Source organism: Phlebotomus papatasi, chromosome 2 (genome assembly GCF_024763615.1).
Source record: "Phlebotomus papatasi isolate M1 chromosome 2, Ppap_2.1, whole genome shotgun sequence".
NCBI classification, from domain to species: domain Eukaryota; kingdom Metazoa; phylum Arthropoda; class Insecta; order Diptera; family Psychodidae; genus Phlebotomus; species Phlebotomus papatasi.
The window spans coordinates 74,427,319-74,454,984 of record NC_077223.1 but is presented as its reverse complement, the minus strand read 5'-3'; the positions used below and the strand labels follow the sequence as shown (position 1 = coordinate 74,454,984).

The following is a 27,666-nucleotide window of genomic DNA, read 5'->3' as shown; positions in this document are numbered from 1 at the left end:
TTTTATCAAATTTCTTTTATTTATTTTTTTTTGTATTGAAAAATAATTATCTGAATTAATTTTCACAAAAGGAATTGCAATTGCATGAAATGTCTATGACCTAAAAGGTAAGGTATAACACAAATTACAGTGTTTTTAGAACATTTATTAAATTATCTTATTTGTGTATTCAAAATCACAAAATCTCAAACGATCCACACGGTCCCCCGTAAAATCGAATGATCTGTATGGAGTTCATGTGTTTTTTAGTCCCAATTATACAAAAAAAATTGTTCTTTTTCTAAAAGTATTCTCAGAATTTTTAAAGTTGCAAAATAATCACTAAAACAGATAATTGCAGAATCGGTATATGGCTCTAAAAAAAGTCATATAGGGGAAAGTACTCTCCCTTCAAACGTTCCTGCCTTCGAATAATGTGAATTTTCTCTTATTTTTCCTAAGAGACTTACACATTTCTATTTAATATTAGTTAGTTTATCATCAATTAATTGATAATTATGTGATAATTTATTAAAGTCTCTTAGGAAAAATAAAATAAAATTCACATTATTCGAAGGCATGGACGTTCGAAGGGAGAGTACTTTCCCCTATAGAAAAAATAGTTGTTCAAAAACATCGCCATTGAAATCATCTTGATAGAAGCCTGAATGATAATTCAAACCAATAGATTTTTGCTGATCATTTAGTTTTCGAATGATCAAGCATTCCCAACAAAGAAGAAATCCACTGGATCAGCAAAACCTCCCCATTATCTTGTGATCAAACAGCATAAGATATACTATCCGGTTCATCTCTCAACTACTCGTTGAAGTCTTTCGTCAAACGTACGATCACTGAGGATAAATTGAAAATAGAATTGTGATATCCACATGGTAACACAGCGCAGAATAATTCTCTGCATTGTCTGCACATATATTTCTTGCCTCTTGGGACATACATCTCGGAATCCAATGACGTGGGTCGATGTCACCGATGCTGGGATGTTCACTGATTTATGGGTTTATCTCTCTATGCCACACGACATGAAATAATCTCCCTCGTCACATTACTCATGGTGTCTCACAGCCATTGTACAGAGACTCGAAGAAATTTTTCACCACTATCTCAACAATAAAATATTCTTGGATATGCACTAGAGAAATTCTTCTTCTGCCATTGCTATATACATAGATATTCCTCGAATGGTGAACTCTCCTGTTTTCCCATCCAATCCTCCGATCATGGAAGTGATCTTCGGGTGGAGGAGAGGAGAAACAGTGCGAGATCACTACGTTTGAGGCAGAAGCAACATCCCAACAAGAGAATTCCAATGCTTCTGGCGTCAAATTGTCGGTTGTGACGTCGATTCGACCAAAGACGTCGTATAAAATGCTGATCGGGCTCCGATCTTGAGTCATTTTGCGTGGAGAAGTTGAAGTGAAAAGATCTGAGAGCTTTATAAGCTGAAACTGAGTGTTTAACAGTTTAAACAAGGACTTGGTTCTTAAGATTTTTGCGATAATTCAAGTGATCGCAAGTGTTGGAAAAAAAATTTCAAAGTGATCTTTCGCAAGTGATCATTGCGAATTTAAAAGTGTCTCAATATCCGTTGAAAAAGGAACTAAAAGTGAAAAAAAAAGAATCTGAAAAATGGCAAATAATTTGTTGGTTTACACATTGACCTTTGCAACAGTAATTGTTGCATGTTCCGGCTCTGCAATTCCAATGTGGGAATACCTGAGTCGTGGCGAAAAGGTGAGCTCTACATTAGAAGAAGATCACGATCACCCACTTATTAGAAGATCCTCCACCCTAACCTTGTGTGCAGAATTGCTGCAATTGGTGCGTGATCCATGATTGCAAATTGCGCGCGATCGTGAAGCGCAAGGTCAATGGTACGATCAATAAATAATCCCAACCGTTGCTATTTATAGCATTTATCGCCTGCAACACCTCGTCTTGTATATATAGTCACTAATTGCCATTTCTGTTGCGTCAAGACACTAATGGCAAGAGAGAAGATTATTCACAGACAAATATTTACTTGCAAAATTTATTTTGCATGAAACAGCCATTTGGCATTTTTTCGCCTCGAGCCACTACTTGATATTTTGTCCACAGCCAGAACAAAATTCTCTCCCGAAATACCACTTCATGGTAACTTTCTCTGGTCTCGAACGATTGATCATGCACAGTGAGTGGGAATATTGAAGGCATGGTGCTTTAAAGAAGTGTTCAAGTTCAATGCTGAGGATTTTTTTTTTGCACACCATGAGATCAGCAATTGTATCAAAAGACGCCTTTTTTTTTGCGATTCACCTGAAAAATCATCGTTCTTCAAATGATCTTCAGGTGATCTTCAAGTTCTAATCTAAACTCGCGATCTGCTTTGCCCCCATGTTTCTCTACGCGCAATTTATAATCCACTCACCTGTATCCGGCCTGACTTACAAATTCAGCCCATTGTTTGCACACTCTCCTTTTGCACCATGAAAGCAAAATTGGTGAAATTTTTTTTTTAAAGCCGTGTGAAACGTGATCGTGCCACGATCGTCACCTCTTGTCACACTTTTCTCAATCGCACCCACTAGTCATCTTCTCGCGTGATCAATTGTGTGTTATGTAAATAGTGATTGATTGCGCGATGGCATACATTTCCTGCCCCCCTTTTCCTGCTCATCTTCCACCTTGCTTACCAATGGTGTTTCTTTTGGTGATCGAATTAAAAAAAAATAATAACGATTTTCTTTTCCTTCTTCGCAGATGTCGCATTTGTACTCAATGTTCGCCAAGCAAGTCTCTAGTTATTGCAAAACAAACCGGGATTTGGTTTCAAAACCCCAGTGCAAGAGAGAATTGCTAACTCATGGACTTGAGATGCTCCAGAAGATGCCAGAAAGTCATCTGGATTCGATGGACCCCTACCAGAGAGGAGCCAATGATATAAGTGAGTATTTTTTTTTCTTAAATCACCTCTTGATCAATTGCCCCCAAAAAAGATAAAATAATGCAAATTGTTCCTTCACGAAATTGTAAAATGATCTATCACAAAGATCACGATTCGACAATTAGAACAAAACGCCTTTCAACGGATTTAATTTGAATCAATTGCATGCAATTGCGTATTTCAAAAATTAATCGCACGCGATCATATCTGAAATTATCTATTTCTACTCTGAAATCTTAATTTTAATTGTTATAGAAAAAAAACAATTCAATGTTTTCGCATCATTATTTAATTTAAAGTGCCCTTAAACTGCCTAAACCTCTGAGAATCATTGAACTTTATGATTTTTTGTAAATTCTATTGGTCACTCTATCACTCAGGAAACACTCATAGTGATTTCCTCTCTACTATCTCAAAAAGAAAAAAAAACATATAATTCAGAAAACATGTCAAGAGCCCTTCCTTCCTCTTTGAATAGCATATCAATGAGCGGAAGGCGAAAAAAAACTGTAGAAAGATTGTAAATAATCTGTGATGTTGAAATCGTGCGAGAAAAACAGAGAGAGGTCAGCTACTGACCTTTCATCCATGAGAATCACTTCTAGAACATCCCAAGTGTGGGTGTGCGTTTTTTTTCTCACACGCAAATCTTCTCAGGAAGGAGATCAGGAAGTGGCCTCAAGATCGTGTGCTTTGTTATACGATAAGTTTTCCCAATCAATCATCTGCAATTGATCACTTTTTCCCACCTTGATGATCATTAAGAGCGTATTGTAATTTTTTTCCCGTCTATTCTATTTTTAGTCTGGGATTCTATGATGGAGGGTCACCCATCGAAGCCTCAGAAGAAGGAGGTTAGCACCTCAAGTCCTATCATGTTGCCCAAGAATGGGGAGTACGCGAGGAATCCTCTCTTCGACGGTCTGGATACGGCTCCTGTACCAAAGAAGCCTACAACACATCAAGATTATGCTATGGGAATGGACTCTGATGCTATCTATCAGAACTACAGGCTTCCTGAAGCCTCATCGGATGTCTTTTACTCAGATCCCACGAACTATCTTGCCCAGGAAGCCCCTACAAATGTCAGGCCTCAGTATGCTAGACCACCAGGAGTTGCTGAATCGAGGAACTACCTCACGGGTCCGATGGTTGTCCGAGTTATGCCAGATGGTAGTCCCGTTGCTGAAGATCGTCAGCGAAGTCTCCCGAAAGATGACGATCGCGATGAGATGACGATCGGCCGTGCTAGGTTGCCCACAATTGATCAAATTGCACGATCCTTCAGCACGACACAGAACCGAATTGACGATCGTACTGAATCGGCAGCAACGCAACCAACAGCTAGCTACCGACGCTACCCCACATACAGGACTATCAGGCGAAGTGGTGGCGTCGTATCTTTCTACTAAATCGACGCTTACCCTAAGATCGCACATCTTGCCAAATCATCATCATTAGTTGTAGGATCATTTAACCCTCAAAAACATTCATGCGCAAGTTAATTTAACTTATACCTCATTAGTCTTCCCCCTATTTAGTTTAAGGTATGAGAGATATGAGCAAAACAGAGTTAATTCAAGATGTGATTTGTCTACAAAGTGAGGTTAATGCTTCACTTGGTAACTTTAAACAACAAAAAAATTTCTTTAAAATTAGCAAAAGAAAAAGTTATGTCATCTATTTTGTTCTTGATATCTGAGCAAAAAAAACTAAAGCAATATTTAAATTAAAAAGAAAAAAAATATTTATTTGTTCGAAAAATTAATTTGGAAAGCAATTGCTAACTTTTCGTAAATTATTCTAAATAACTTGACATATCCATCAGTAAAATTTAGCTGTAAGATTTTAGGATTAGTTCTGCAGAAATGATCAAGCAATGTATCTTTTGTGATAGTGATCGAAAAAAGGTACGATAGAGTATTCCACATTGTCTGGAAGAAACGATACTTAGCATTAGCCTTAATGATATGCAATCTGAAATATTTTTTCGGCTAAAAAAAAACATGATTTTTTTTTAAGAGCGAAGAATGTGATTTTTCCCTAAGATTAAGCAAGTCAATCATGCAATTTTTTTTGTACTTGTGAAATAAAACGCAAATAATTTATTTCATTTTTTTTCGATATTTATTGAGATAAGATTCAGAAAATATGTATCTTTTTGTCTCTTTTGTGTAACAACACAGAAAATGGCAATTTTATTTGTAAAACAAAATAAATGGCGAATTTAAAAGAAAAAAAAAGACTCAGGATCATTTCACAAGATTGATTATCTCCAGATCGTTGATAAAATGCGTGAAGATTGTTAATTTATTATTCCTGTTGTGGATGGATTTTGATTTATGGACGAGAAACTTCGATCTATTTCGCTTCTCTGTGATTTTTTTTGTCTTTATAGTGATTTATAAAATTCTGCGGTGATCAAAGTAGAATGACCCTGTAGTTAAACTGAAGAATGGTTATTTATTGAAAATTGGTGCTGAGAAAACGCCTGAAAGTAGAGTTTTTTGTCTTAGAGCTTAGTTCATACGTTCTCAAACTTTGAAAGCTCGGTCGTTTGGAAAATTGGTGCATTTTTATACATGATTCTTCACAAAGAATTAAATATAATATTCTTAAAAATAGAAAAATACAGTTTAAATAAATTATCAGTCTTTTCTTATCAAAAAATATAGACAATCTAAATTTATTATTACGTTGTAGAAGGAAAAGAATAATTTTTATCTACACATTCATAATTTCATTTTTCACTTTGAGCATGCAACAAATTTTATATTACTCTTTTAAAATACAATTCACGTTTTCTCTCAATGAACTCAATTCTTTTATTTAGCTAAGAGGTTATAGAAATGTGAGGTTATGCGTATAGTAAGGCCATGTAACTCCGACGATTGCAAAACTAGGATGCCGCGACCGATTTAACTCCGATAAATCCACTTAAAATATAATTTATATTTTTATTTCCATAATTAATCACTAAAGTAACATAATATAACTATTCTACTTTATGCAAAACAAAAAATTATATTTTTATCGGTTTAATAAGTGGGTGAAACAAATATTTTTCAAACTCATGTCAGCTGGGTTGTGTACTAAAAATTTCATTTCCGAGAAAATGAACTGAGCATCCTCATTATAACTCAAGCAAACTTCCTCCCTATTCCTACGAGGAAACCTGAGGGGGCTTTGATAGCTCTGTTCGTGATGTTCTGTCTCCCTCCAGACATCTGAAGCTGCAGGAGGACCAAATCGCACGTCGTGGTGGCCACAATATAGCCAATCGGTGAAATACTTAGCAATTCATCGAACTCCTGGACCCTCTAGGCTTATGGTATCGTCAATGGAGGAGCCATTGTGAGCCACAGATGATCAATACCGGATGTCTCCTGTAGGAGACACTGTCAGGCATGAAGCCATCTGCTACATTCGGAAGAAAGTCCATTATCAATAACCAGCATGATCAGGCCACCGACAATAATCCAGTCACTTCTGGAAATCAACTCTCTGCAACTTCTGAGACTCTCGATCCTTCTGAAACTCAATCGATTTTCGACACATTAAACAGTTCTATTTCTGGCCAGGAGAAATTCCAAAACATCGCCAGAAGAAGAGGTTCAAAGTCAGAAATGTGAATTGGTGGAATAAAATTTAAAAAAAAATGTTTTTGAAATAATATCTTCTCATTTTTTTATGCATTAAACTTTTCCTTAAAATGAGTATCCGAGTTTGATCGAATTCAACGGAGTTAGAAAAAAGCATCGCAGTAAGGTTCTTACGCATATATTAATATTATCGTAATTTTATTATTTTTCTTCAATATTATTGCTAAAATTTTTTTTCTATCATGATTCTAAATGAAACAAAGAATAATTCTATTGATTTGGAACGGGGAAAAAATATTTCATCAGTCGAAAAACAAGCGTTAAAGTCGCACTCTATGAAAAGCATCGGAATTACCTCTCTTTACTACAGGTCTAACCTAAAAATGACAAAATAATATTTTTTTCAAAGTTTCTGAATAAAAAAATTGATTTAGCATCCTATGCAAAATTTAATGCAAAACCAGATAATTAGTTTAATTTTTAAGAAAATATGCGTCGAAATAAGAATTTACCCATTTTGTGGTACTTTGAATATTTTGTTTTTCTAGGTTATGTCTGGCATAACCTCACATTTAAAAAAAACCGCCTTAGATAATTAAAAGAATAAGGTTAAATGTCATTTAAACATATCAACAATTAATAATACAGTCTAATTTGTAGCTACATTAAATATCTCTTTGATTTATTTTTGGTATTTTTGCTTGTTATCGTCGTTGAATAAATAGTTTTTTTGAAAACTTAACAAGTTTTTTTTCTCTATTTTGGTACACTTATTTTGATGATCCCAATTTTTACTCATAAAAATATTTTAATATATTTTTTTCTTAATACTCTCCTCAAAAATATTTTTTTTTCATTTTTTCTGCCATATCCAGGTACTAGATACATAGTCCTAATCGTTCACTTTAATTTCCTCCTCTAATCATTCAGTATTAGAAAGTGTAATTTTGGTTTAGAAATTCCAAAATATATTTATTCTACTATTTCTTTTTTTGATAGTGTCAGATATGATTTTGATATTTCCCTATTAATTTTCTTGCTGGTAAATTTATTACATGTTGCCTCATGAATTTTGTCTTCAACACTTCTAAAATATAATTTTCTAATTTCCCTACTATTTTTTTTATCATTATGTTTACTGGATGTATTTCTAAAATACATTATCAATAGACCTTTTGTTTTATTATTCGGTAAATATTTGATTGATTTTTTTTTCCATTTTTCTCAAAACTTTGCAAATGCTTTTTCTTGGTCAAAAATTGTCCCATATGTCAAACTTTTCATCGTATTTCTTTTTTTGGGAAAGAACTTTAGCGTAAGATCTTTGTTGCATTTGGAAATATTGTCTAAAAAATAAATCATCCAAAGGATTAGGGAAAGTTTGTTTTTTTCAAAGTTTAGTGTGAAAGATTCTTGTGTGTAAATCTTGATAAATCTACCTGTTTTGTTAGTTACATAAAATTAGAGGAAGAAATTGATCTATTGCAAACTGTTTTAAAGCTCTTTTAGTGCCATTTTTTTTCATAAAATTTCACTCCCTAAAATTCCATCTGGCATCTTTTCTTTATTGACGTCTTAAGGGTTGGCAGAAAGGGTGACATTATCCACAATTTGAGACTCATTTTTGCAGTAACTCATCACAACATCGGATTTACAATCATTATTGCTCAAATCGGGAATGAGTACAGCAACTCCTGTAAAATAAAAATCGATTTTTAAGTTTTAATTGCTTTTTTTTTAAGTGAATAATTTTATTAGGAAGCACTAGCATAAAATTAAATGAAAAACTCCTACTTTGTTAATTGAACTTTGTATGAATAATTGAAACTTTTCTCATTTGAGGCACTAAAGTTGTGCAGAACGTCACATAATACAGAACTTCATCGTAATTTTATATAATGAACAAACAACAGGAAATGCCATCAAGTATTTCGGTTTAGTCTTTCAAGAATGATATAAATATGAACCCAATACTCGTTAAATTAATACTTGAAATATTAGTAATTATTATTTTCAAACTTAATTTATTATTTAAATTATAATTCTATGAAAAATTTGACTAGAAACATTTTTAATGAAAACATTTATTTAATTATAAACGTTTTCATTATAAATTAATAACATTTATGTGTGTAATATATTATGGTAGGATACAGTGCCCGGCAAAAGTGACTCAATGTTTTGCAATTCTGTATAAAAAATTAATATTTCATGATCTAATTCCTATATCACATTTAACTTTTTTCCCTGAAAGCTGTATTCTAAAGCTACTAAAAGAGCCTTATAAGAATTTTTTGAGAAAAGTACAAAAAAAAATGTATTAGAACCTTTTACAAAGAGGATGCATTGGGTCAGTTTTGCCGGTAGTGTCCAAATGCAACTTTTTGATCCTAAGTTTTACTTTACGCACAATTAACGTAAATTAGGATACAGTATAATGGTTCCCGGGTTATATAAATCCTATTGGCATGATATTCTCTGTGTTTGTTCACTTATAACCTCAATAAAGACAATTTTGAATCAAACAGCTGCACTATAGAGAAAATAATTAAAGAAATATATTTTGCTTTACAAAATGGCTACCAAACATGGCGCAGGCCATATAAGCAGTAATTAGACACTATACATCTTTGCCCTATCCTGCTTTAAAATTAACAAATTGGGAAATGATCCCAACTTTACTAATAAAAAAAGCTCAAATTGGTCAAAAATTCACTTCAAGCGAAGTCTAGGCAGTTGCCTAGCTTATAAAATCGATCAAAACTGGTAACCTAACTAAAAATCCGTTTCAGGACAGATCGATAAGCCATGAACTATTCGATTTGAAAACGTATATAGGCCAGAAAGAAGCCGAATTTTATAACAAAATATTTGTAAATTTAATCTTGTAATTAAGAGGTGTGCAAGAACGGTTTGAAACCGAATAAACATCAAAATAAGTTTGATCAGTTTAATTTGACATTTGTTCGGTTTCAAACGGTTCTTGCACACCACTACTGTTGTAATGCGTCAGAAAAACCGACTTTTCTTCGAATTGTTCAACACCTTCTTACATTTTTTTCGTTTCCATACGTTTATTTCTATAATCGGATAACAGTCAAATTTTTCATGCCTGTAGTGGTCGCTTTTGGTCTTAAAACTCCAAGATTCAGTAAATATCCCAATAAACTTACTTATAAAGGTTTCACCTTTTTTCTCGTTCATATAGGCTTTTAAGTCGAACAGTTCATGGTTTATCGATTTTATCGTAAACGGATTATTAGTTTGGGTACGAGTTTTGATCGATTTTATAGGTTACTCAACTTGGAATAAATTCTAAATTGCTTAATTATATAGCAGGATAGAGCACGAATGTGTAGTCTAGTTACTGGTTTTATAACCTACGCCATGTTTGATGGCGATTTTCTAAAGCAAGACGCATTTTTTATTAATTTTTTCTTATATGAAGATTTTTTGTTCAAAATTGTATTTTTGGGGGTTACAAGTGAGAATACACGGGAAGTGATCATGCAAATATGCAAAAAGATATGGTCTAAAATCGATTAAACACAACTCAATCACCCATTATAATAACTTACCTACACAATTAAAAAAAAAAACACCGAAAAACTTTATAATCAAAACATAAAAAAAGTATCTCCTGGAAAGGAAAGAACGCTGAAAAGTTTCATTCTCACAGGGATCGGTTGCAACTCAAGTTAAATTTAAGTTATTGAAATATAGAATTATTTGTAAGATATAGTCCAGTAATGGAATCTACATTCTAATGACATTAAATAAACATTTATCTATCTATCTATCTATGAAATATGACTTATATAACCCGGGAACCATTATACTGCAAACGTTAATACGTTCGTTAATTATGCGTTAAGTAAAATCTAGGATCAAAAAGTGGCATGTGGACACTACCGACGAAAGTGACCCAATGCATCCTCTTTGTAAAAGGCTCTAAATTTTTATTGTGCTTTTCTCAAAAAATCATTATAAGGCTCATTTAGTAGCTTTAGAATACAGCTTTCAAGGAAAAAAAGTTGAAGGTGAGATTATGAAATATTAAATTTTTTATACAGAATTGTAAAACATTGGGTCACTTTTGCCGGGCACTGTAAAAGAATTGCTAAATATCGACTATAAAATATTTATTTGAAAATCATTTGCCGATATTTACAAATTATTTTTTAACTAATATGTTCAATTAATAGTATAAGATAAAAGGGGAATCGCCAATAATGACGAAAACCTTTTAATAAAATGAAATAAATTAGTAGTATTTCAATGCACTTGGTAAAAAGTAGAGAATAACTTTCAAATAAATTATTTAGTTTATTATGGAGTGGGGAACCTTCTAGTGTTGATGCCTCCAACACTTTTCTTACGAAAAAAAACGAAAATTTTTTTTATTTGTTCTTAGATTATTTGGAGACCTTTTAAATTACCCACATTGAGATCCAAATCATTTAATAAATACTCTTGGTTGGAATATGAGACCTGGGAATTGCCCTAAGAAGAATGTTCTTACTTCATTGGTCTTTATGAATAGAAAGTTCATCTCTAAAAGATATTCAAAAATAAGTAAAAGGCAGTAAATTTTATACAGGTGTGATTATGAAAGAATAATAGCGAAAAGCTCATTTGGAAAAAGTAGACAGGGATAGGTACAAAGAGGGACTGTGTTTAAATGTTTTTTTGTATCAATTTATAAATCAACTAATAGGGGAAAGTGCGGCAGTAGTAAACACGGGTAGCTGTAAACACTAACTTTTATGTATGCACTACTTGGACTTATGTCGACTATTTATTCAGGGAACAGGGATCCCTGGACTATTTATGACTTTGTATATATAGGTTTGGTCCTCTGAAATTTAATTTCTAATTAAAAACATCTCAGTGTTTACAACGGTTTGAGGGATCTTCTTTTTTTCAATTTTGTTTTTAACACTTTTGTTTTTCCCAGTTTGCCTTTGGAATCTCTGTCTTTGGAAATCTTGGTTTTGTGGAAATTTTGTGTTTGAAAATATTATTTATTTTTACTAACACGGAGGGTCCTCCTACTCGAAATCAAATTTGTGAAACACCGTTAACCCCCTAAATCTGATCCAAGGAATTCATTGATTTTGATGATTTTGATAATACCAGAATTCAAAAAAAAAATTGTTCGTCCTCGACGGCAAGGTTAAAAATGCCAAAAATATCATTTTTCAAGTGTAGACTCTAAATTTAAATGGTAATATTTAGCGGAAAAGAATATTGTTCAAACCCCCATAAGTCAATCAAGGGAATCAAAATATGATCTTACATGGTCGTCTAACCCTATCCATCTATAGAAACATGTTTTTAAGAATATCCCAAAATTGAGTCAAATGAGTGCACTTTTGTATAACTTTTAAGCTTGGCTTGGTGGATGTTTTGTTCATACATCCTAATAATCTTAATACATTACCTCATTTCTTTAAAAGATCTTTAATAAGATTTCCCTTTGTTAATAAATTTTATTAAAATCTTATCTATCTTAAAAACCATGTTTCTGTAAGAGAAGGAGAAGGATAAGAGGAAAAGTAATATCATAACATAGTTTCTAGAAATAGTTTATAGGGAAGTGTGAAATCATCCCAAACCTTTATCTCTCGCTACTTAGCGTCTACGCTCAAAAAATCCAATTTATCGGCAATTTTTAATCTTGCCACAGAGAGCGAATAACAATTTTTCGAATACTGGAACTATCACCAAAAAAATTCTACGGGTTCATATTAAGGGATATATGAAGAATTTCGATTTTGAGTTGAAGGACCTTTCTATGTAAGAGATATTGAATTTCTTTTTGCCCTTTAACCTATATTACATTACACTAAAATGCTACCAAAACTATTAGTCCTGTAAATCGTACTATAGGGTAAAGTGATACAAGTTGGACATAGTGTTACAAGTTGGACAATTTGTCGGTAAAAAGTTGGACAGAGATTTTTTCTTGCTAAATACAGTACTACATTTTTTTAAGCACAAGGAATCAAATTATAAAACTAAAGCATTAAAAACATAATAATAAAAATGAAGTACTAAATTTATCAAGAAAAAAAGCCCTGTCCAATTTGTACAATTGTCCAACTTGTACCATGGTCCAACTTGTACCACTTTATCCTAATTCTAAAAAAAAATGGCCGCACTTTTTAAGAACTTTAGCTGTTTCAAAAACAGCAAAAACCTATGGAAAAACATTTTTACCTAAATTATGGGTGCAAAATTAACTTAAAATCGTAATTATAAATATTTTCGTAATTTTTTAGTTTTCGTGATTTGCTGTTTTCGTAATAATGACTCAAAACCAAAAGAAAAGTTAAAGAGAAGTTGCATAGCGTAAAATAATATCCTGCTTTTTCGTTTTAGGGCAGAATCACATTGACAATAAAATTCTCGCCGTAGCTTCACCGTATTTCTTTAATTTACACATTTTCATTGCAATTCTTACGCAAATTTTCCATTACCGTATTACCTTATCTCATACTCGGTGGCACTAGGTGAAAATAATATAAGAAAATTGGAGAAATAAAACGAAAATTCGATAAACGGTGAGCAAAAAAATTCTAAGAGAAACTAATCCTACGGTTTTTTTTGCTCCCCGTTTATCGCATTTTCCTTTTATTTCTTCAATTTTCTTATATTATTTTCACCTAGTGCCATCGAGTATGAGATAAGGTAATACGGTAATCGAGAATTTGCGTAAGAATTGCAATGGAAATGCGTAAATTAACGAAATACGGTGAGCATATGACTTTACTGTCAATGTGATTCTGCCCTTAAGATGAAATTAATAAATTGAATTTTCCATGTAAAAACTGACCTGCAATTGTAAAGATGACTCCAAAAGTAACAAGAGCCACAGCAGGCATCTTCTCGCGACTGTAGAGCGAATGTGGCTCCAATTGGATAAATGCTAAGCCAGGGAGGACATAGGCCAGAGGAAAGGCAGCCAGAAGTCCATTGAGTTCCAAGACTGATCCCAGACAATCCGTCATGGGTGAAATGATGAAGGCCAGGAAAATAATAGTGAGCGTAATAACTACAGAATGACGATCATTGTCTTCTGTTTGCTGGCTAGGATCTTTCTCCTTATCCAGGTCAGGTGGCTCCGATGATACAAAACGCTGCAGTTGCGTTTTCACTATTTCACGAGACACGAAGCATTCAAATGGGAAGGTGAGCAGGATGGAAAAAGAAAAGAGTACCCGACAGAAATTCATGAGATCATCTGTCCAGCAAAAATTCTCTAAGAGATCTCCTTGGGAAAGTCCACGGAACATTGCATATCCGGCTATGCCAAAAAGTGCAGCTACACTCCAAGCAAAGGTCAGAGAGATGTGGGTGACTTTTTCCCAGCGTTCCAAACTAGCATTTCTCATTGACTGGTAGACAATGAAGGTATTGTGGTGGCACATGAAAGCTAAAAATAGTTCCAAATGATTAGGCTACAGCTACAAGAAAGCTCATTAAAGCTCTCAGAAAAGAACCATAAAAGCATTATCTTTAATTCAGATTCTCAAGAAAGAAACCACCCACAGGTTCTGAAGAAGGAGGTTTCCACTCATGAATTAATAAAAACCTCGGTTGGATTAATGAAAATGAACTTTTAACTTTGGGATATTTATATAGCACAAAGTTTAAGTAATTGCTTATTTTAGACATTAATACAACATTTTGTACAAGCCAGTACAAGAAAATTAAACAAGATCTTAATAAAAACAGCTAAAATTTTAATTTCATTTTTACCAAAAGCCATGACGCCGGTAGCTGGAATGATGTCGGAATTGGCAAATTCCCAGGAATTTTCTGTATCTGGCCTGAAAAAAAAAGACGAAAGCTTCAATCATGAAAAATCACCACAAAATCGTGCGGAAAATCAATCAATTTATTAAGGGTAATTAATTATTTCCTATCACGTCACCGATATCCCGCATCTGTATAATCTCATAAAAAGAACTTAATAAATTAGTCCTCCTAATCAATAGTTGAATTTATTATAGTTAAATGCTACAAAATCTGCTGAATATTACATATTTTAAGATTTCATAAAGCTCACTTTAAAAAGGATAGGTCATCTTTAATGGATTTATAACCATGTGCCTGCATAATTAATAACGATTTCACTGTCAAAAAATCCTATTTTTATCTTAATAATGTAAATGAGATTGAATTTTAAAAATCATGAGAACGATAAAATTTATCACGGCAGGAAAATTTCCTGCGGGAAGTAAAATTTCCTGAGAACAGCAAAATTTTCTGCAATAGTAGGGGAAAATGCCCGTGCTTCGTACGATCCAAATCTTCGTAATGATTAAATTTTTCCTATATTTCTGGATAAAAGTCTAGAAAAAATTAGGAAAGGGGTGGCAAAGCGTCCCAGGCTTTGCGAAATGCTCGAACTCGTGACTTAGATGCTATACCGCAAAAGTGCTTTTGCATCATTTACCGTTTACCGGTTTTCAACCGATTTGAATCGATTCATAAATCTATCAAAAAATCCCCCAAAATACTTTTAAAAGTAATAGAATTGATTTTCGGATAAAATTTTCTTACGGTTATGGACCGGTTCATTAGCGATTCAAAATCGATTGGAACTGATTTAGTTTTGTCGGAAATTCCAAGACCTTTCCAACGACCCCAAACTTGACGCCATTTGATTGATAAATGCTCACTCTAGTGTCTTTTTAACCTTTGACCTTGAAAAACCGTTATTAGGAATGATTCAACGGTATTGTCGTATATGGACGAAATGTTCTTCTGAATAGTCTCTAAAACATAACCAAAAATGAAAAAAATCGCACGACGCGTTTTCGAGCAATCCCAAAAAAACATAGAGGTTATTTACACCGCCGCATTAGATTGGGATTGACCTGTTCAAAAAACGGATTTCGGATTATTAAGCAGGGGGGTGACATTAGCTCTGAAAAATACGACCAGTTTTAGTGTAAATTTTTTCCTGTTTTCGTACACATTTCACAAGATATCTTGAAAACTACGTAGGCTGAAAATTTGGGGTTTTCGGTTGCCTTTTTGTTATTAAATTGGCTTTGATTTTGTATTAGTATTTTTTGCTAATTCATATTACAATTACAGAAAACAGCTAATAAACTCAAAAGTTTTTTCGGCGCGCTAGAAACATATGGGAAACATAGAAAATGTCATGCCCCTGTCATTAAGTATCGATCTGAGGCCGCAATCTAAACGGTTTCATTGATGTCATTTAGACTGTCGCATTAGATTCAGACTGAATTATCTAAAAATCCGATTGTGGGACAATTCAATCTCAATCCAATGCTGTGGTGTAAATAACCTCATAGCTTTGGCGGGGAGGGGAGGGGAGGGGAAAATGAGGGGCATATTAACGATCCCTGGGTCGACTTATGGGGGAGTGCCCCGAAGGACTCAAGTCTTTATCTCTAACCGTTTGGCCTCTAGAGCTGGCGACAGCCGGACGGACAGACGGACAAACAGCGTTACGACATTTCTCAGAAATCTCTTCTCAGAAAATTTGTTGAGAAAAGTGGTCTCTGGGAGGTGGAAGTTCGAGCAGTAAAAATTAGTCATTACGAAGCTTGATCGTACGAAGCATAGGCACTATCGTCTAAAATTTTCTGTGAGCAGTAAAATTTCTCTCCTGCGGGCAGCAAAATCCTTTGAGAACAGTTAAATTTTCTGTGAACAGTAAAATTTCCCGTAAACCGCAAATTGTTTTGCAAGAAAGGAAATTTCGTAATTTTGAATTATTGCCATTTAATCTTAAGCATTTCGAATATTAAAGAAAATATTCCAATATTTTCTTTTTTTTCCTATAAAATGGTGAATATTGAATATGTACTACGACACGTAATTTAGATCAGTTATTTGCCCTTTGTAATGAATACTCAAAATTGGAAAAGAATATCAGTTGGTTTTCAAGGGCATGACAAAAACATCTTACAATATTCCGAGAAAAAAGCTGGATAGGCAATTTGGCAGTTGGAGAAAATATATAAATAAAAGAAATCAATAATTAAACTAAATTGATATTTAACTTGAAACTCAGATGCGAGGCATATAGCGCTCTTGGTTTTATAAAATTAGAACTCTTTCTAATTTATAGAATGTGAATTGGACCAAATTTCCCAAATCAAGAGGTTTCCCAAAGACCTAATACAGGATGAGAACGCAAAAAAACGAAATGTAAATTACGGTTTCCAAATCCCTGCATAAACGTCCCTTGAAATATAAATTCCTTCCTTGGGGTATTGGCAATTGTTCTTGGAATTTGCTTAATCGAGGATGCAAATGTTCCATATTAAATGTTATAACTGGGTCAAGAGAAGAAACATAAACCTATCCTAACTTACACGACATTGTACTCGCCGGAGATGAGCTTACACATGACGGCAAACAGGATGAAGACGACACACACGAGACTGAGGAAGCTGGCTCTGGCCAAACGAGAGACGTTCTTGTAGAGACACAGGGGAGTAATGATGCATGCTGTAACTACAAAGACAACAGCTGCTCGGACGGCACCCATGGAGTTTCCCCAGGAGGGCATAAAGCGCACCAAGACCTTGCTGAGGGTGTCTCCCACAACGACATTGTACGAGATCATTGCTACCAAAGGTCAGCAGTATATTGATATATTTCTTTGTTTTTAATATGAAGAATTTCATGTTAAAGAGCAACTTACCTAGAAAGGGATAGGTGAATTGGAGAATTGAGAGAAGATAATAGCCCCATTTACCGTAGGCTGCCTCCATGACACCCGGATAGCTGAATCGTCCGCTGATGTGTCCACAGCGCACCATGAGGATGAGGGAGTAGTCCGTGACATAAGCTACAATGATGAGAAGCAAAAGTCCCAGACCAAATCCGGCCTTATGGAAGGCATATGGAATCCCAATTACTCCACTTCCAACAATTGAGTTGATATAGTTGAATGCTGCCTGAGGCAGGGACGACAGAGAATCCGACTTTGCACCAGAATCATTCTACAAAATTAGTTTTCAGCGTCATCAGAAAATTCTCACGTCTTATCCCCCCAGAGCTACACGCCGATTATCGCAATTAAACTCACCTTTATCAAGGATTTGATATCATCAAAAGCATGTGCCTCCACAGAGTCATCTGAACCCTGAAAGAATGCAGAAGGTGTGAGATTCTGTATGTTGATGTGGAACTGGGAATTAACAAGTGCATCACGCTATAGAGAGTCTCAAGGTGACCCAGATAATAAGGATTTTACCACAGTTTTTCAGGTCACTGTGGCGAGAAGTGACTTTCGGGAGAGATTTGCCTCCAATTTGTTCAAATTCCCCGTCAATTTTGCATTGGGATTACCTTCAATGCAGGACTTTATTGAAATTTCCAGGATATCCTTCGATAAAATGATTTTCCCTGGTGTATGCTTCTCCAACTTTATACAAAAGACATCTTCAGGGGGAGTACCAATTTGAATTAAATTAAATTAATCAATCTTATTTGTGAAATGATACGTTTTCCCTGACGGAAACTCTATTGTAGTGTCTTTCCTCATCACTTGATACATTTCAGAGACAGGAAAATAATTCAAAATTTGCATTAAATTTCAGATCTTATGAAAATAAAATTTCTTTATAGATATTATTATTTGATATTTTGTACATGATTGAGTTTATGTTGATTTTCTTGACTCCAATTCACAACATAACAATAGAACTAGAGATCTTACCATCCAAGAGCCGAAAGATCGATTACAGGGAAGTTGAATTTGGGGCATCATTGAAATTGGGTTTTTTTTCCTATTTTTAAATATTAGAATTGAGCCATATCATAATGTAATTCAACTTCTCAATTTGTTTGTGGAGCTTATCAATTTTTTGTATTCTATACAAATCCCAGATATTTCTATTTAAATTTAAATTTTTAAATCGAATATTGAAGCATTTTGAGAAAACTCGTATAATTGAATATTAGGGGAAACTGGGGCACCACCAAACACGGGGTACCACCAAACACTAATTTTTATTTCTAAACTACTTGGACTATCTCGACCATTCCTTCAGTGGACAAGCATCCCTATAGTGCCTATAAATTTATATAAATCTTATCCCCTGAGGTCCAATATCCGATTAAAAAATCGCAGTGTTTGGTGGTACCCCGTGTTTGGTGGTGCCCCAGTTTCCCCTACTGTACGTACACTCATATTTTCATAAAATTTTTAATTTTTTTTTGCTTTTTCAATTGAAAGTTTATGTTACAGGGATTTTTTATTCTTATGGCCTCTATACACTTGAGACATTTATGTCCATATTTGACACATTTTCCTAAACAAGCGTAAGGAATTTTCTTCAATATGGACATAAATTTCTTTAGTGTGCACTGGTAGAAATAAAAGGGTCTAATTGACCCTTTTCAACAAAAAAGGATCATATTTGATCCCTCTTGAAAGGTTCAATTGAATCTTTTGACATTTTGTATACATATTTATCACGACAGATTATGTTTTATCATAAATTTATTACTCTTATCGTATATCTCTCATCTGAGCGAACACCAAAAATGACTTTTTCATTGTTTTTATTCGTTTATTCCGGAGATAAATAGGTGTCAAAACAGTGACCCTTTCACAAGAGGGAGATATTAGGGTGAAAATGTGTACACCACTTCCAGGCACTTCCACAATTTGCATGAAATAGCTCTGCGCACTTCCAAAATTTCGCAACACTCTCGAAAATGCTGCAATACTTCCAGCACTTAACGCACTATGCAATATTAGACTTACTAATCAATAATTTATTTAATCTTATGAGAAATCTAATTAAGAAAACATAAAAAAAATATATGAAGAAATTTATTATTCCGCATATTTCTAACACTTTGCTTATATTTTGAATTTCTAGCGACAGATCTTCTTGCATACTTTCAGTAATTTTATATTATATTTGTTTTACGAAGGGGTATCGACATATTTTGAATTTTCCTAAGAGACCAGTGAAGCTACTTTTGGTAAAAAGAGTCTTTAAAAAAATGTATTGTCGTTTGCAATTATTGACGATGTGCTGGAAAGTCTGTAAGAATCCAAAAGTACGAATGCAACAACTAATTCAGCACTTCAGATGTATCTTCACGTTTTATTAAGCTTGATTCTCTCCCTGGTTTCAAAATTCTTTAAAATTGAAACTTTTGCATTCTTGGGAAAGGTTTTTTTAGTGATTGCTAATAAACTTTTGCAACAAGCTTGGCTATTTTTTGCAGGACCTTTTCCGTTATTGTTGTATTAGAGAAATTTCTCCAAAATTATTTTCCAAACATTTCAATAATCTCTTCAATTGTTACCGAAAAATTTTCTTCCATTAGGATACTCACAATATAGCCATCAATATTAGAGACCGTTTAAAATGAAATTGATATTTCGAAGAATAAATCCCTATTTCGAAATTTTCAAAGCCACTTCTAATCATCTTTATTTAGAGCAAGGACACGATCTAAATAAACCTCCAAAATGTTATTTTTTACGGAAGTCCATCACTTAGATTTATTCAAAATTACGCAAACATTAAATATTACAAATGCTCCTTTTCGTTTTTCATTTTGTAAAAGTTCTCCAAAGCAAATAGACCTTTTTGAAGAACACTTTTGAAGAGACGTAATACACTAAAACCTTTCCAGCATTATGCAAAAACGTAAACAAAAAAAGGGTGGATGAGTTCTATGGGATACCCCTGTACTATATTTGCGAAAAAGACCCACGAATTTATGCAATCATCCAATACATATTACGAAAAATTATTAAAAAAATATATATCAAATTGATTGAAAGTCAATTGCAATAGCTATGTCATTATTTGTGAGCAACTATATGAATTTGAAATAACTGTAAAAATTAACGAAAACTTATTATTCAGCTGAATATTTCCTCGGAAAAATTACAACACAATTTAAGCTGTAATAAATTTGAGCATATTTGCTCCATTTCATTGTCATAACCGAACTTGTAAAATGTCAAAAAAGATCTTCTCAAATTACACTGCCGTTCGAATTAAAAAAAAATCTTTACTAAAAGTAGCGTAGTCAGAAAAATATGGAATTAGGCAGAAAAGACTTTATAATCGTGCACTTCCACTTCCAAAGATTTCCAAGTACTTAATTTTCAACCGTACACCACTTCCGACCCTAATATCTCCCCCTTGCCCTTTCATTTTTACCAGTATGTAGAGGCGATAAGAATCAAGAATCCCTCTCTTTAGTCTTTGAGTTTCGTGATTCACTCATTCAAATGGATTAACGGATGACGGATGGATTGCTCCGGAAGCGACCCATTGTGAGATTAAATGGGCAAGCTGTTGCTTCAACCGAGGATGGTCCCATGGTCAGAGGGTACCAAAGAAACGATCTATGCTCTGGAGTAACAATGACAATAGGGATGACATTATAACTTTTTTTCGGTATCGACAGTCGATTCTCAAAAATTGAAATGATACCTGCACTTTTTGTAGCTAAGGAATTATCAACAGATTCATTCTTTTAAGAATGGCATAATAAATGATCTAATAATGTTTAAAAGTCATTCATTCACAAAATCTAGCAGATACAGATTTATAGATATTATCGATTCGATAGTATCGAAAAGTTATCATTCTAACCACAGGTTTGGCAAGCCTACCACGAGTTTTATTATTGGGATTTTAATTTTTTCGCATATAATTGATTTGAAGATATATTTTTAGTCTATTGAATTTTTATGAGGTTTACGGACAATTTTATTTCACAATACAGTTGTTCTAATTTAGATTTATAAGGATTTTTTAAAAATTTTATTCGATTTCATATTCTCTTTTTAATTAAAAAACAAAAACTAAAAATTATGTGTGAAGAATGTGGAAAATGAAGAAAAGCGATATACAAATTATAATTTAGGACTGTTTAAACACCTTTTTCCAGTTCAAAGGATAATGGTAATGAAGGTGTGACAAATTATGAGAAATCAGTGGAAATTTTCCATTTCGTCCAATTAAACCCGTGTCGTTCTCTTCGAGTGCAAATTGAGTAATTACCGTGGTAAAGGAGATTTTCATGTGCGGCACGAAAGTGGTGGTATTAATTCAATTTAAATATGCAGGAAGATGCGAAAAGAAAGGACCAGAGTGCGCAAAGTGGAAAATGAAATCACGCACGAGAAGGGAATTTTCCTTCCCAATATTCATCATGTGAAACTCTTGAGATTGTCATGTGTTGCTGACAAATTATTAAATTCAACTCTCTCCCAATTCCCACTTGTCGGTCGCCTGGCACAAGTGCTCTCATCGCATCAACTCCTCTTCAACCCAGAACACCCACTCGAAAGTCCTTGCCCCCGGCAATGGATAGGCGCCCCTTTTTTCTCCATGTCTGCGGATGCTTTTGAAAAGCTCACCGAAGATTCTCGGCATTCCTCTAATGCAATTATCTCATTTCGCCCACGTTCTCACTTTCTCACCGTACAGTCAATATTGAAAAGGAACTCCATTAAATGGTCATAGTAATAGGGGATTATCCCTTAGGTCGCTATATTATGTAGAATCACAAAGAAACAGAGAGATATGAAATTCATCGCTCAGGCATTTTCCTTTACGGAGTTGAGACCATTGCAAATGATATAGATTAGTGATAAAGACTGCAGAAGAAAATTTCATTTTGCCTCCAGCAAGCGCGGGTGTGATCGTGGGGGTTCTGAATTGTTTCAAATATGCGATATACTATCGATTAGATCTTTGATCAGTCTATCTTATGCCCTAGTCATACTTACGACTTAAGCCGAGAGACGACTTAGTGGAAAATTATGGATATGCAGTTTAATCATTATTTCGAAGATAATTACCCTAAGCCATCTCTCGGCTAATCCTCAAGTCTGTCGAGGCCCTTAAGGTTTGATCCACGCGTCCATTGCAGATTTTAGCTTCGAAATATTTGTGTATTGGCGATTATCTGCGTAGATGTCGTGAACAAGTATTCTCCAAATATTTTCAATTGGATTGAGGTCAGGGAAGTAAGCAGGCCACGTCAAAACACTGATATTCTGAACCCGGATCCTATCTAAAGCTTCTGCGCTCACATGTATCCGAGCATTATCCTGCTGGAATATGAAGTCTTGGCGTCCGTTTGCTGGGTTAAAAGGTAGGAGACTACTTCTGAGAATCCCGATTTAATCCCAACTTTTCGTCCTATGAGATGTAAATTGAAGCTTCAATTTTCCACCAGCAAAGTAGGCTCTCCACGCCATCAAAGAACCACAACCGAAATTTCTCTTTTGGTATCTACACACTAGAGAAATTTATGTCCATATTGAAGAGTTTTTCCCACACAAACATAGGGAATTTGCTTCAATATGTACATAAATTTCTCTAGTGTGTATAGAGGTCATTAGAGAAGTATCTTGGTTCCTTTCGCAGATCTTGCTAATATGATATATTTCCATCGGGACCGTCCAGATTAAATTTTTTCTCGTCAGAAAAAAGGGACAGATAATCCTAACCGGCTTATGTAGGTGAGATTCTTAACGTGAGCAAACTCGGAGTGCATGCAAATTCGATTAAGAGCTGAAATTGTGAGTCGCCATTCAGTTATCTTGAATCAAATTCGTGAAATTATACAAATTTTGTATTTAAACCAAAATATCAAGAATTTGGATGAACTGGCACAAAAGTGATATATGGGTGAAATGTAGACCAGAATGTACTCTATAATTTTCCTATAGAACATGATCTCATCGATTACTCAGAAGCCAAGATAAGCGAGGTTTTTTGGCAGATTGTGAACGGAAAAATAGACCTTTCTTGACTTTTTCTCTTTAATTCTTCACTTCACTTCACTTTAATTCTTCATTCTTTAGTGAAGAATTAAAGAGAAAAAGTCAAGAAAGGTCTATTTTTCCGTTCACAATCTGCTACAACCTATTAGACCGAAAATTCCTCCGAGGTTTTTTGTTTCTTAACTCGTTTTTTCATCCAGAGTGCCCCAAGTAGTCATTTGTTGAACTTCAACTATATCAAAGAATTGTTGTATTTTGTGGGACTTTCCATTTAAAACCATATTTTAAGTGTCTTGGTCGAGTAGAGGCAGTCAAATTGGCATCTGAGTGGTTTCAAAGCGTTATTATGGGAAAAATCAATTTTTTCACACTTAAACGGCAAAATCGGAGTGATAGCGTAGTCTGACCGGAAAATGATGTATGAACGAAATGTAGAGACAAATGTCCTCTACAATTATGTCAAAGTAATCATCAAAATCGGTTCAGCGACAGTCGAGATAATTGAGGTTATGTGATATTGAAATTGGTTTTTCGACTGTGGCGCCCCTGGTGTTGGTCCCACGAAGTTCAAATATTCTAGAAAGTTGTAGCATTTGGTGAGATCTTTCGTTTAAGCCCTCATTCATCAAAATCGGTCACATAGAACCGGAGATATGATTTTTTGAATTTCGTGAACTTTGACCCCTCATATCTCCGGTTCTATTGAAACCACAGCGCGCATACGCACCATTTTGGAAACGTCCTAGACTGGACTACAACATACTAAAATTTCATTAACTTGCACAATGCCGTTTTTGAGAAAAGTGACTTTGAATTTCGATGAATTTTGATGCTATCACAGCGCCACCTGTGGTGACTTTTTGAACTTCCATCTGAAAGTGCTCATCGAGACGAAACCAAAAAGGTAAAATTTAGGTCGATATGTTAATTAGAACCGGAGATAGAGGCCGGTCAATGTTCGAACTTTGACCCCTTATAGCTCGGGTCAGAGGTTATGGATCGACTTAAGGTTTTTTTTGTTTGATAGGTATAATCAACGGCTACAACATACTAAAATTTCAGCCCGATGCACAATGGAATTTTTGAGTTATTTAACTTATAAGATTTAAAAATTTTCTTTTTAATAATAGCGCCCCTAGCGGTGGTTTTATGAACTTGCGATGTTAGAAGGAGAAGTGGCATTTCACGAGAGCTTTCCAAAAAGCCCTCACTTTTTAAATTCTGACAATTAGAACCGGAGTTATGGCCATTTTAAGAAATTTTTTTTGGACCCTTATAGCTCGGGTCAGGGGGGTCGGGGGACCTTAAGTTTGGTATTGATGGAAAGCTCTAAGGCCCAGCTATAACATACTAAAATTTGAGCCCGCTCGATGCCATAGGGGCGGAGCTATTGAGAAAACAAAAAAAGGGGGGTCTTCAAAATGGCGGTAGGAGGGGTGGGGGGTGGGGGGTCAATGCACCAAGTTGCAATTTTCACCCGATATATAACCTTTGCCGAAAACCGCAAGTCGATATCTTTTTTAGTTTAGGAGCTATTAAGCTCCAAAGAGCGGCCGGCCGGCCGGCCGGCCGGGAACGTAAAATAGCCACATATATATTCGTGATCAGGAAGTGGCGAAACACATTTTGGCCAAGTTTGAGGTCGATCGGACGACATGAAATTTTGTTAGGATTATAGTAGGTGAGATTGTTAAGAATCTCACCTAATTACCTGTACCATTAGTCGTGATTTGTTAAAATGTATGAAAGTGAACAATTAGTCCAATCTCTTTGCATATTACTTCGCGCAAATTCTATCCGTGCTTCTCGAACAAGGCACTCGCTTCATCACAACCCTCACGATATTAGAATTTCGATTTAAATTCACGCTTCGAGTATTGTTGGACGTTAAACGAATTATACGTCGTTCATTACGTTCAGAAAGGTTCCTTTTCTTTCCGTGGTTCTTTTTGGTATCATAAACGTCGGGGTTTTCAAGAAATTTTGCACAACACACAAACTGCGACCTAATATCCACGCAATCTCGCGAATACTAATATTTTCAGACTTAAGAGCAAGTCTTTAGCCCTTTTCTACATTTGAAAGAATTGAACCACGAGTTGATTTTATCACTTTCATACAACAACATTTGTAGAAAGAAACGGTAAATTAAGACAACTAACCTTAACGGTTTGATATGGCTAAAAATCATAAAAACTGGCTTTTCCTCAATTGAAATTTGAAAAAGATGTTGCAGTGTCGAAAAATTGCAAAAATATGTTAGAAACGAATTCAATTTAAAGTATTTTGCAGAAAAAAATGAATGAAAAATATATACACTGAGTGAGAAAAATCCGAAAAAGTTAAAATAACATTCCGGAAATGTTAATTTTACCCTGCAGTATTGATCCAAAATCGGTGGAAATATTACCCTTTTTAGGTGTATTGGGGGTTAATGTTACCCTTTTTCATGTTAATTTTAGCCTTAAAAAGGTGTAAAATTAACATTCAAAAATGTTGATATATTTTTACACCTAAAAAGTGTAAAAGTTATGAGGAAAAAAAGTTAATCGCACCCTCTTTTTTTCTCAGTGTATATATGCGGTCTCTGATGGACCCCAGTCATCAGTGTGCATATTTTACAATTATTGATCGGTTATTTACGGATAATCTATTTTTATCTAAAAATTGATTGTATTACTCTTGAGGTATTTTGGGCGATCTGTTAAGTGATTTATGAGTCGGTTCAAATCATCCTTTCTACCCCTTTTGTAACTATATTGTGAAAGCTTCAACTCTGCTTCCATTTTATGATATGTATTTCTCTTGGGAAAATTTCATTCCCTGTTTCATTACAAACACCTTGTCAGTGGGTCTGTTTTAATTCTGAAGTGTGGTCACACTTAAGTCAACACCTGTAGTCTGTGTAGGATTTTGTAGATGGTTGAGTTGATGTCTGCAAAAGGGTAAAAGTGAAGGAATGACGTAACAGCCATCAACTAGTGGGAGAATTTGTAGGATTTTCCCTTGAGAGATAATAGTGCGCTTTTTGAGCAAAATTATTCACTTCCCATGTGGTGTTTGTCACGACCTAAAGCCCAAAATGGGAATTAAAACAACAATTCCACACATTATCTCAAACAATACAATAGAATATTTGGTAAAGTATGAGATTGTGTACTTTAGTACCAGTTTCTCAAAATGATAGGACACGATCTCCTCAAAAAATTGATTATCAGTTGCATGAAATTAGTTGCGTGAAACATTGTATATAAATAAGCATTTCTTGTGCCTTTTAACAAATTTGCAAAACTTTTTCAACTAACTCAATTTTGTTAAATTCACAAAAAAGGCGAAGTAGTAAATTAGAATTTCTGAAGATTGCTGGAATTAATAATGGAAATGTGCACTCCAATACTTCATACAACTATTTTTGGACACAAAAGTGTGCTTATAAGGAGTTGTTCGAATAGGATATTCGTATTTTCCTCTTGGGGATGCATTATGAAAAATTTAAACTCAACTCCAATTTTGTATGCGAGACACTCTCAAGGATGGGTTTCCGTGTTGTGCAAAACCCTTTGGAAATAGTGTTTTCATTGGAAAATTTATTACCTCACGGTAAATTGAAGCATAACCAAAGTGCATGATTGATTGTTCCAGAGTGAATTCACTTTATATGAAATTAATTTTGCCCGCTGGCACTTTTCACTTTAATCCAGTTAAATGTCTTAGCAAGGCGTTTAAATAATAATACAGACACTGTACTGCATAGAGATATTGCTTAAAAACTTTTAAATAACTTTTCGATATGATCAAAATGTACAAAAATTTATATTTATTGATGTAGTGAAAAATAGGTCAATAAAATTATATATAATAGTTTGAAGTTCTATATATCACGGCAATTAATTTTTAATATTTCATATGTGAGTTTGGTCATGATGGACAGTTATCGCACATATTAGTGATATACATGTTGAATTTATAATTCAAATTGAATTTTATTCAATAAATGAATGATTCTGGTAGTCGTGTTGTTATTTGGGAAGAATTACTGTGATAAATTCTTTGACTCCTAAAAATAAAAACCATTCGACTAATATAATATCTAACGTAAAAATTGGAAAAAACGTAGGTGAAAGCAATCTTGAGAGAAATTATATAATTTTAAAGAATATTAAAACAAAATGAAAAAGGGACACTGAGAAAAAAAAGAGGGTGCGATTAAATTTTTTCCTCGTAACTTTAACATTTTTAGGTGTAAAAATATATCAACATTTTTTAATGTTAACTTTACACCTTTTTAAGGGTAAAATTAACATGAAAAAGGGTAACTTTTACCCCAATACACCTAAAAAGGGTAATATTTACACCGATTTCGG

General features: G+C 34.2%; 2 protein-coding genes across 3 annotated transcripts in view; one reads left to right on the top strand and one right to left on the bottom strand.

Annotated features, from left to right (window-relative positions):
- Positions 1-599: 599 nt before the first annotated feature.
- On the top strand, positions 600-5,169 carry LOC129804355 (rhythmically expressed gene 5 protein). 2 transcript variants are annotated; one of them, XM_055851604.1, is made up of 3 exons: positions 600-1,734; positions 2,743-2,926; positions 3,731-5,169. In XM_055851604.1, the coding sequence occupies exons 1-3, from the start codon at positions 1,630-1,632 to the stop codon at positions 4,336-4,338; spliced, it is 897 nt and encodes a 298-aa protein (XP_055707579.1). In that variant the 5' UTR covers positions 600-1,629; the 3' UTR covers positions 4,339-5,169. The 2 variants fall into 2 exon arrangements, with proteins under 2 accessions (XP_055707579.1, XP_055707580.1); XM_055851605.1 differs by having other exon boundaries at positions 604-1,874.
- Positions 5,031-27,666, bottom strand: part of LOC129804339 (putative sodium-coupled neutral amino acid transporter 11) — a 31,397-nt gene continuing 8,761 nt past the window's right edge. The window contains exons 2-7 of the mRNA XM_055851552.1: positions 17,612-17,668; positions 17,225-17,525; positions 16,893-17,148; positions 14,293-14,363; positions 13,367-13,966; positions 5,031-8,222 (exon numbers count right to left, since the gene is read on the bottom strand). Of these exons, the coding sequence (XP_055707527.1) occupies positions 8,104-8,222; positions 13,367-13,966; positions 14,293-14,363; positions 16,893-17,148; positions 17,225-17,525; positions 17,612-17,668 (1,404 nt within the window). The 3' untranslated portion in view covers positions 5,031-8,103. The remainder of the gene's footprint in view (positions 8,223-13,366; positions 13,967-14,292; positions 14,364-16,892; positions 17,149-17,224; positions 17,526-17,611; positions 17,669-27,666) is intronic.

Coding starts and splice junctions, on each gene's coding strand:
- LOC129804355 (XM_055851604.1), top strand. CDS start 1,630: ATGGCAAATAATTTGTTGGTTTACACATTGACCTTTGCAACAGTAATT. Junction 1,735..2,742: donor ACCTGAGTCGTGGCGAAAAG/GTGAGCTCTACA, acceptor CCTTCTTCGCAG/ATGTCGCATTTGTACTCAAT. Junction 2,927..3,730: donor GAGAGGAGCCAATGATATAA/GTGAGTATTTTT, acceptor TTCTATTTTTAG/TCTGGGATTCTATGATGGAG.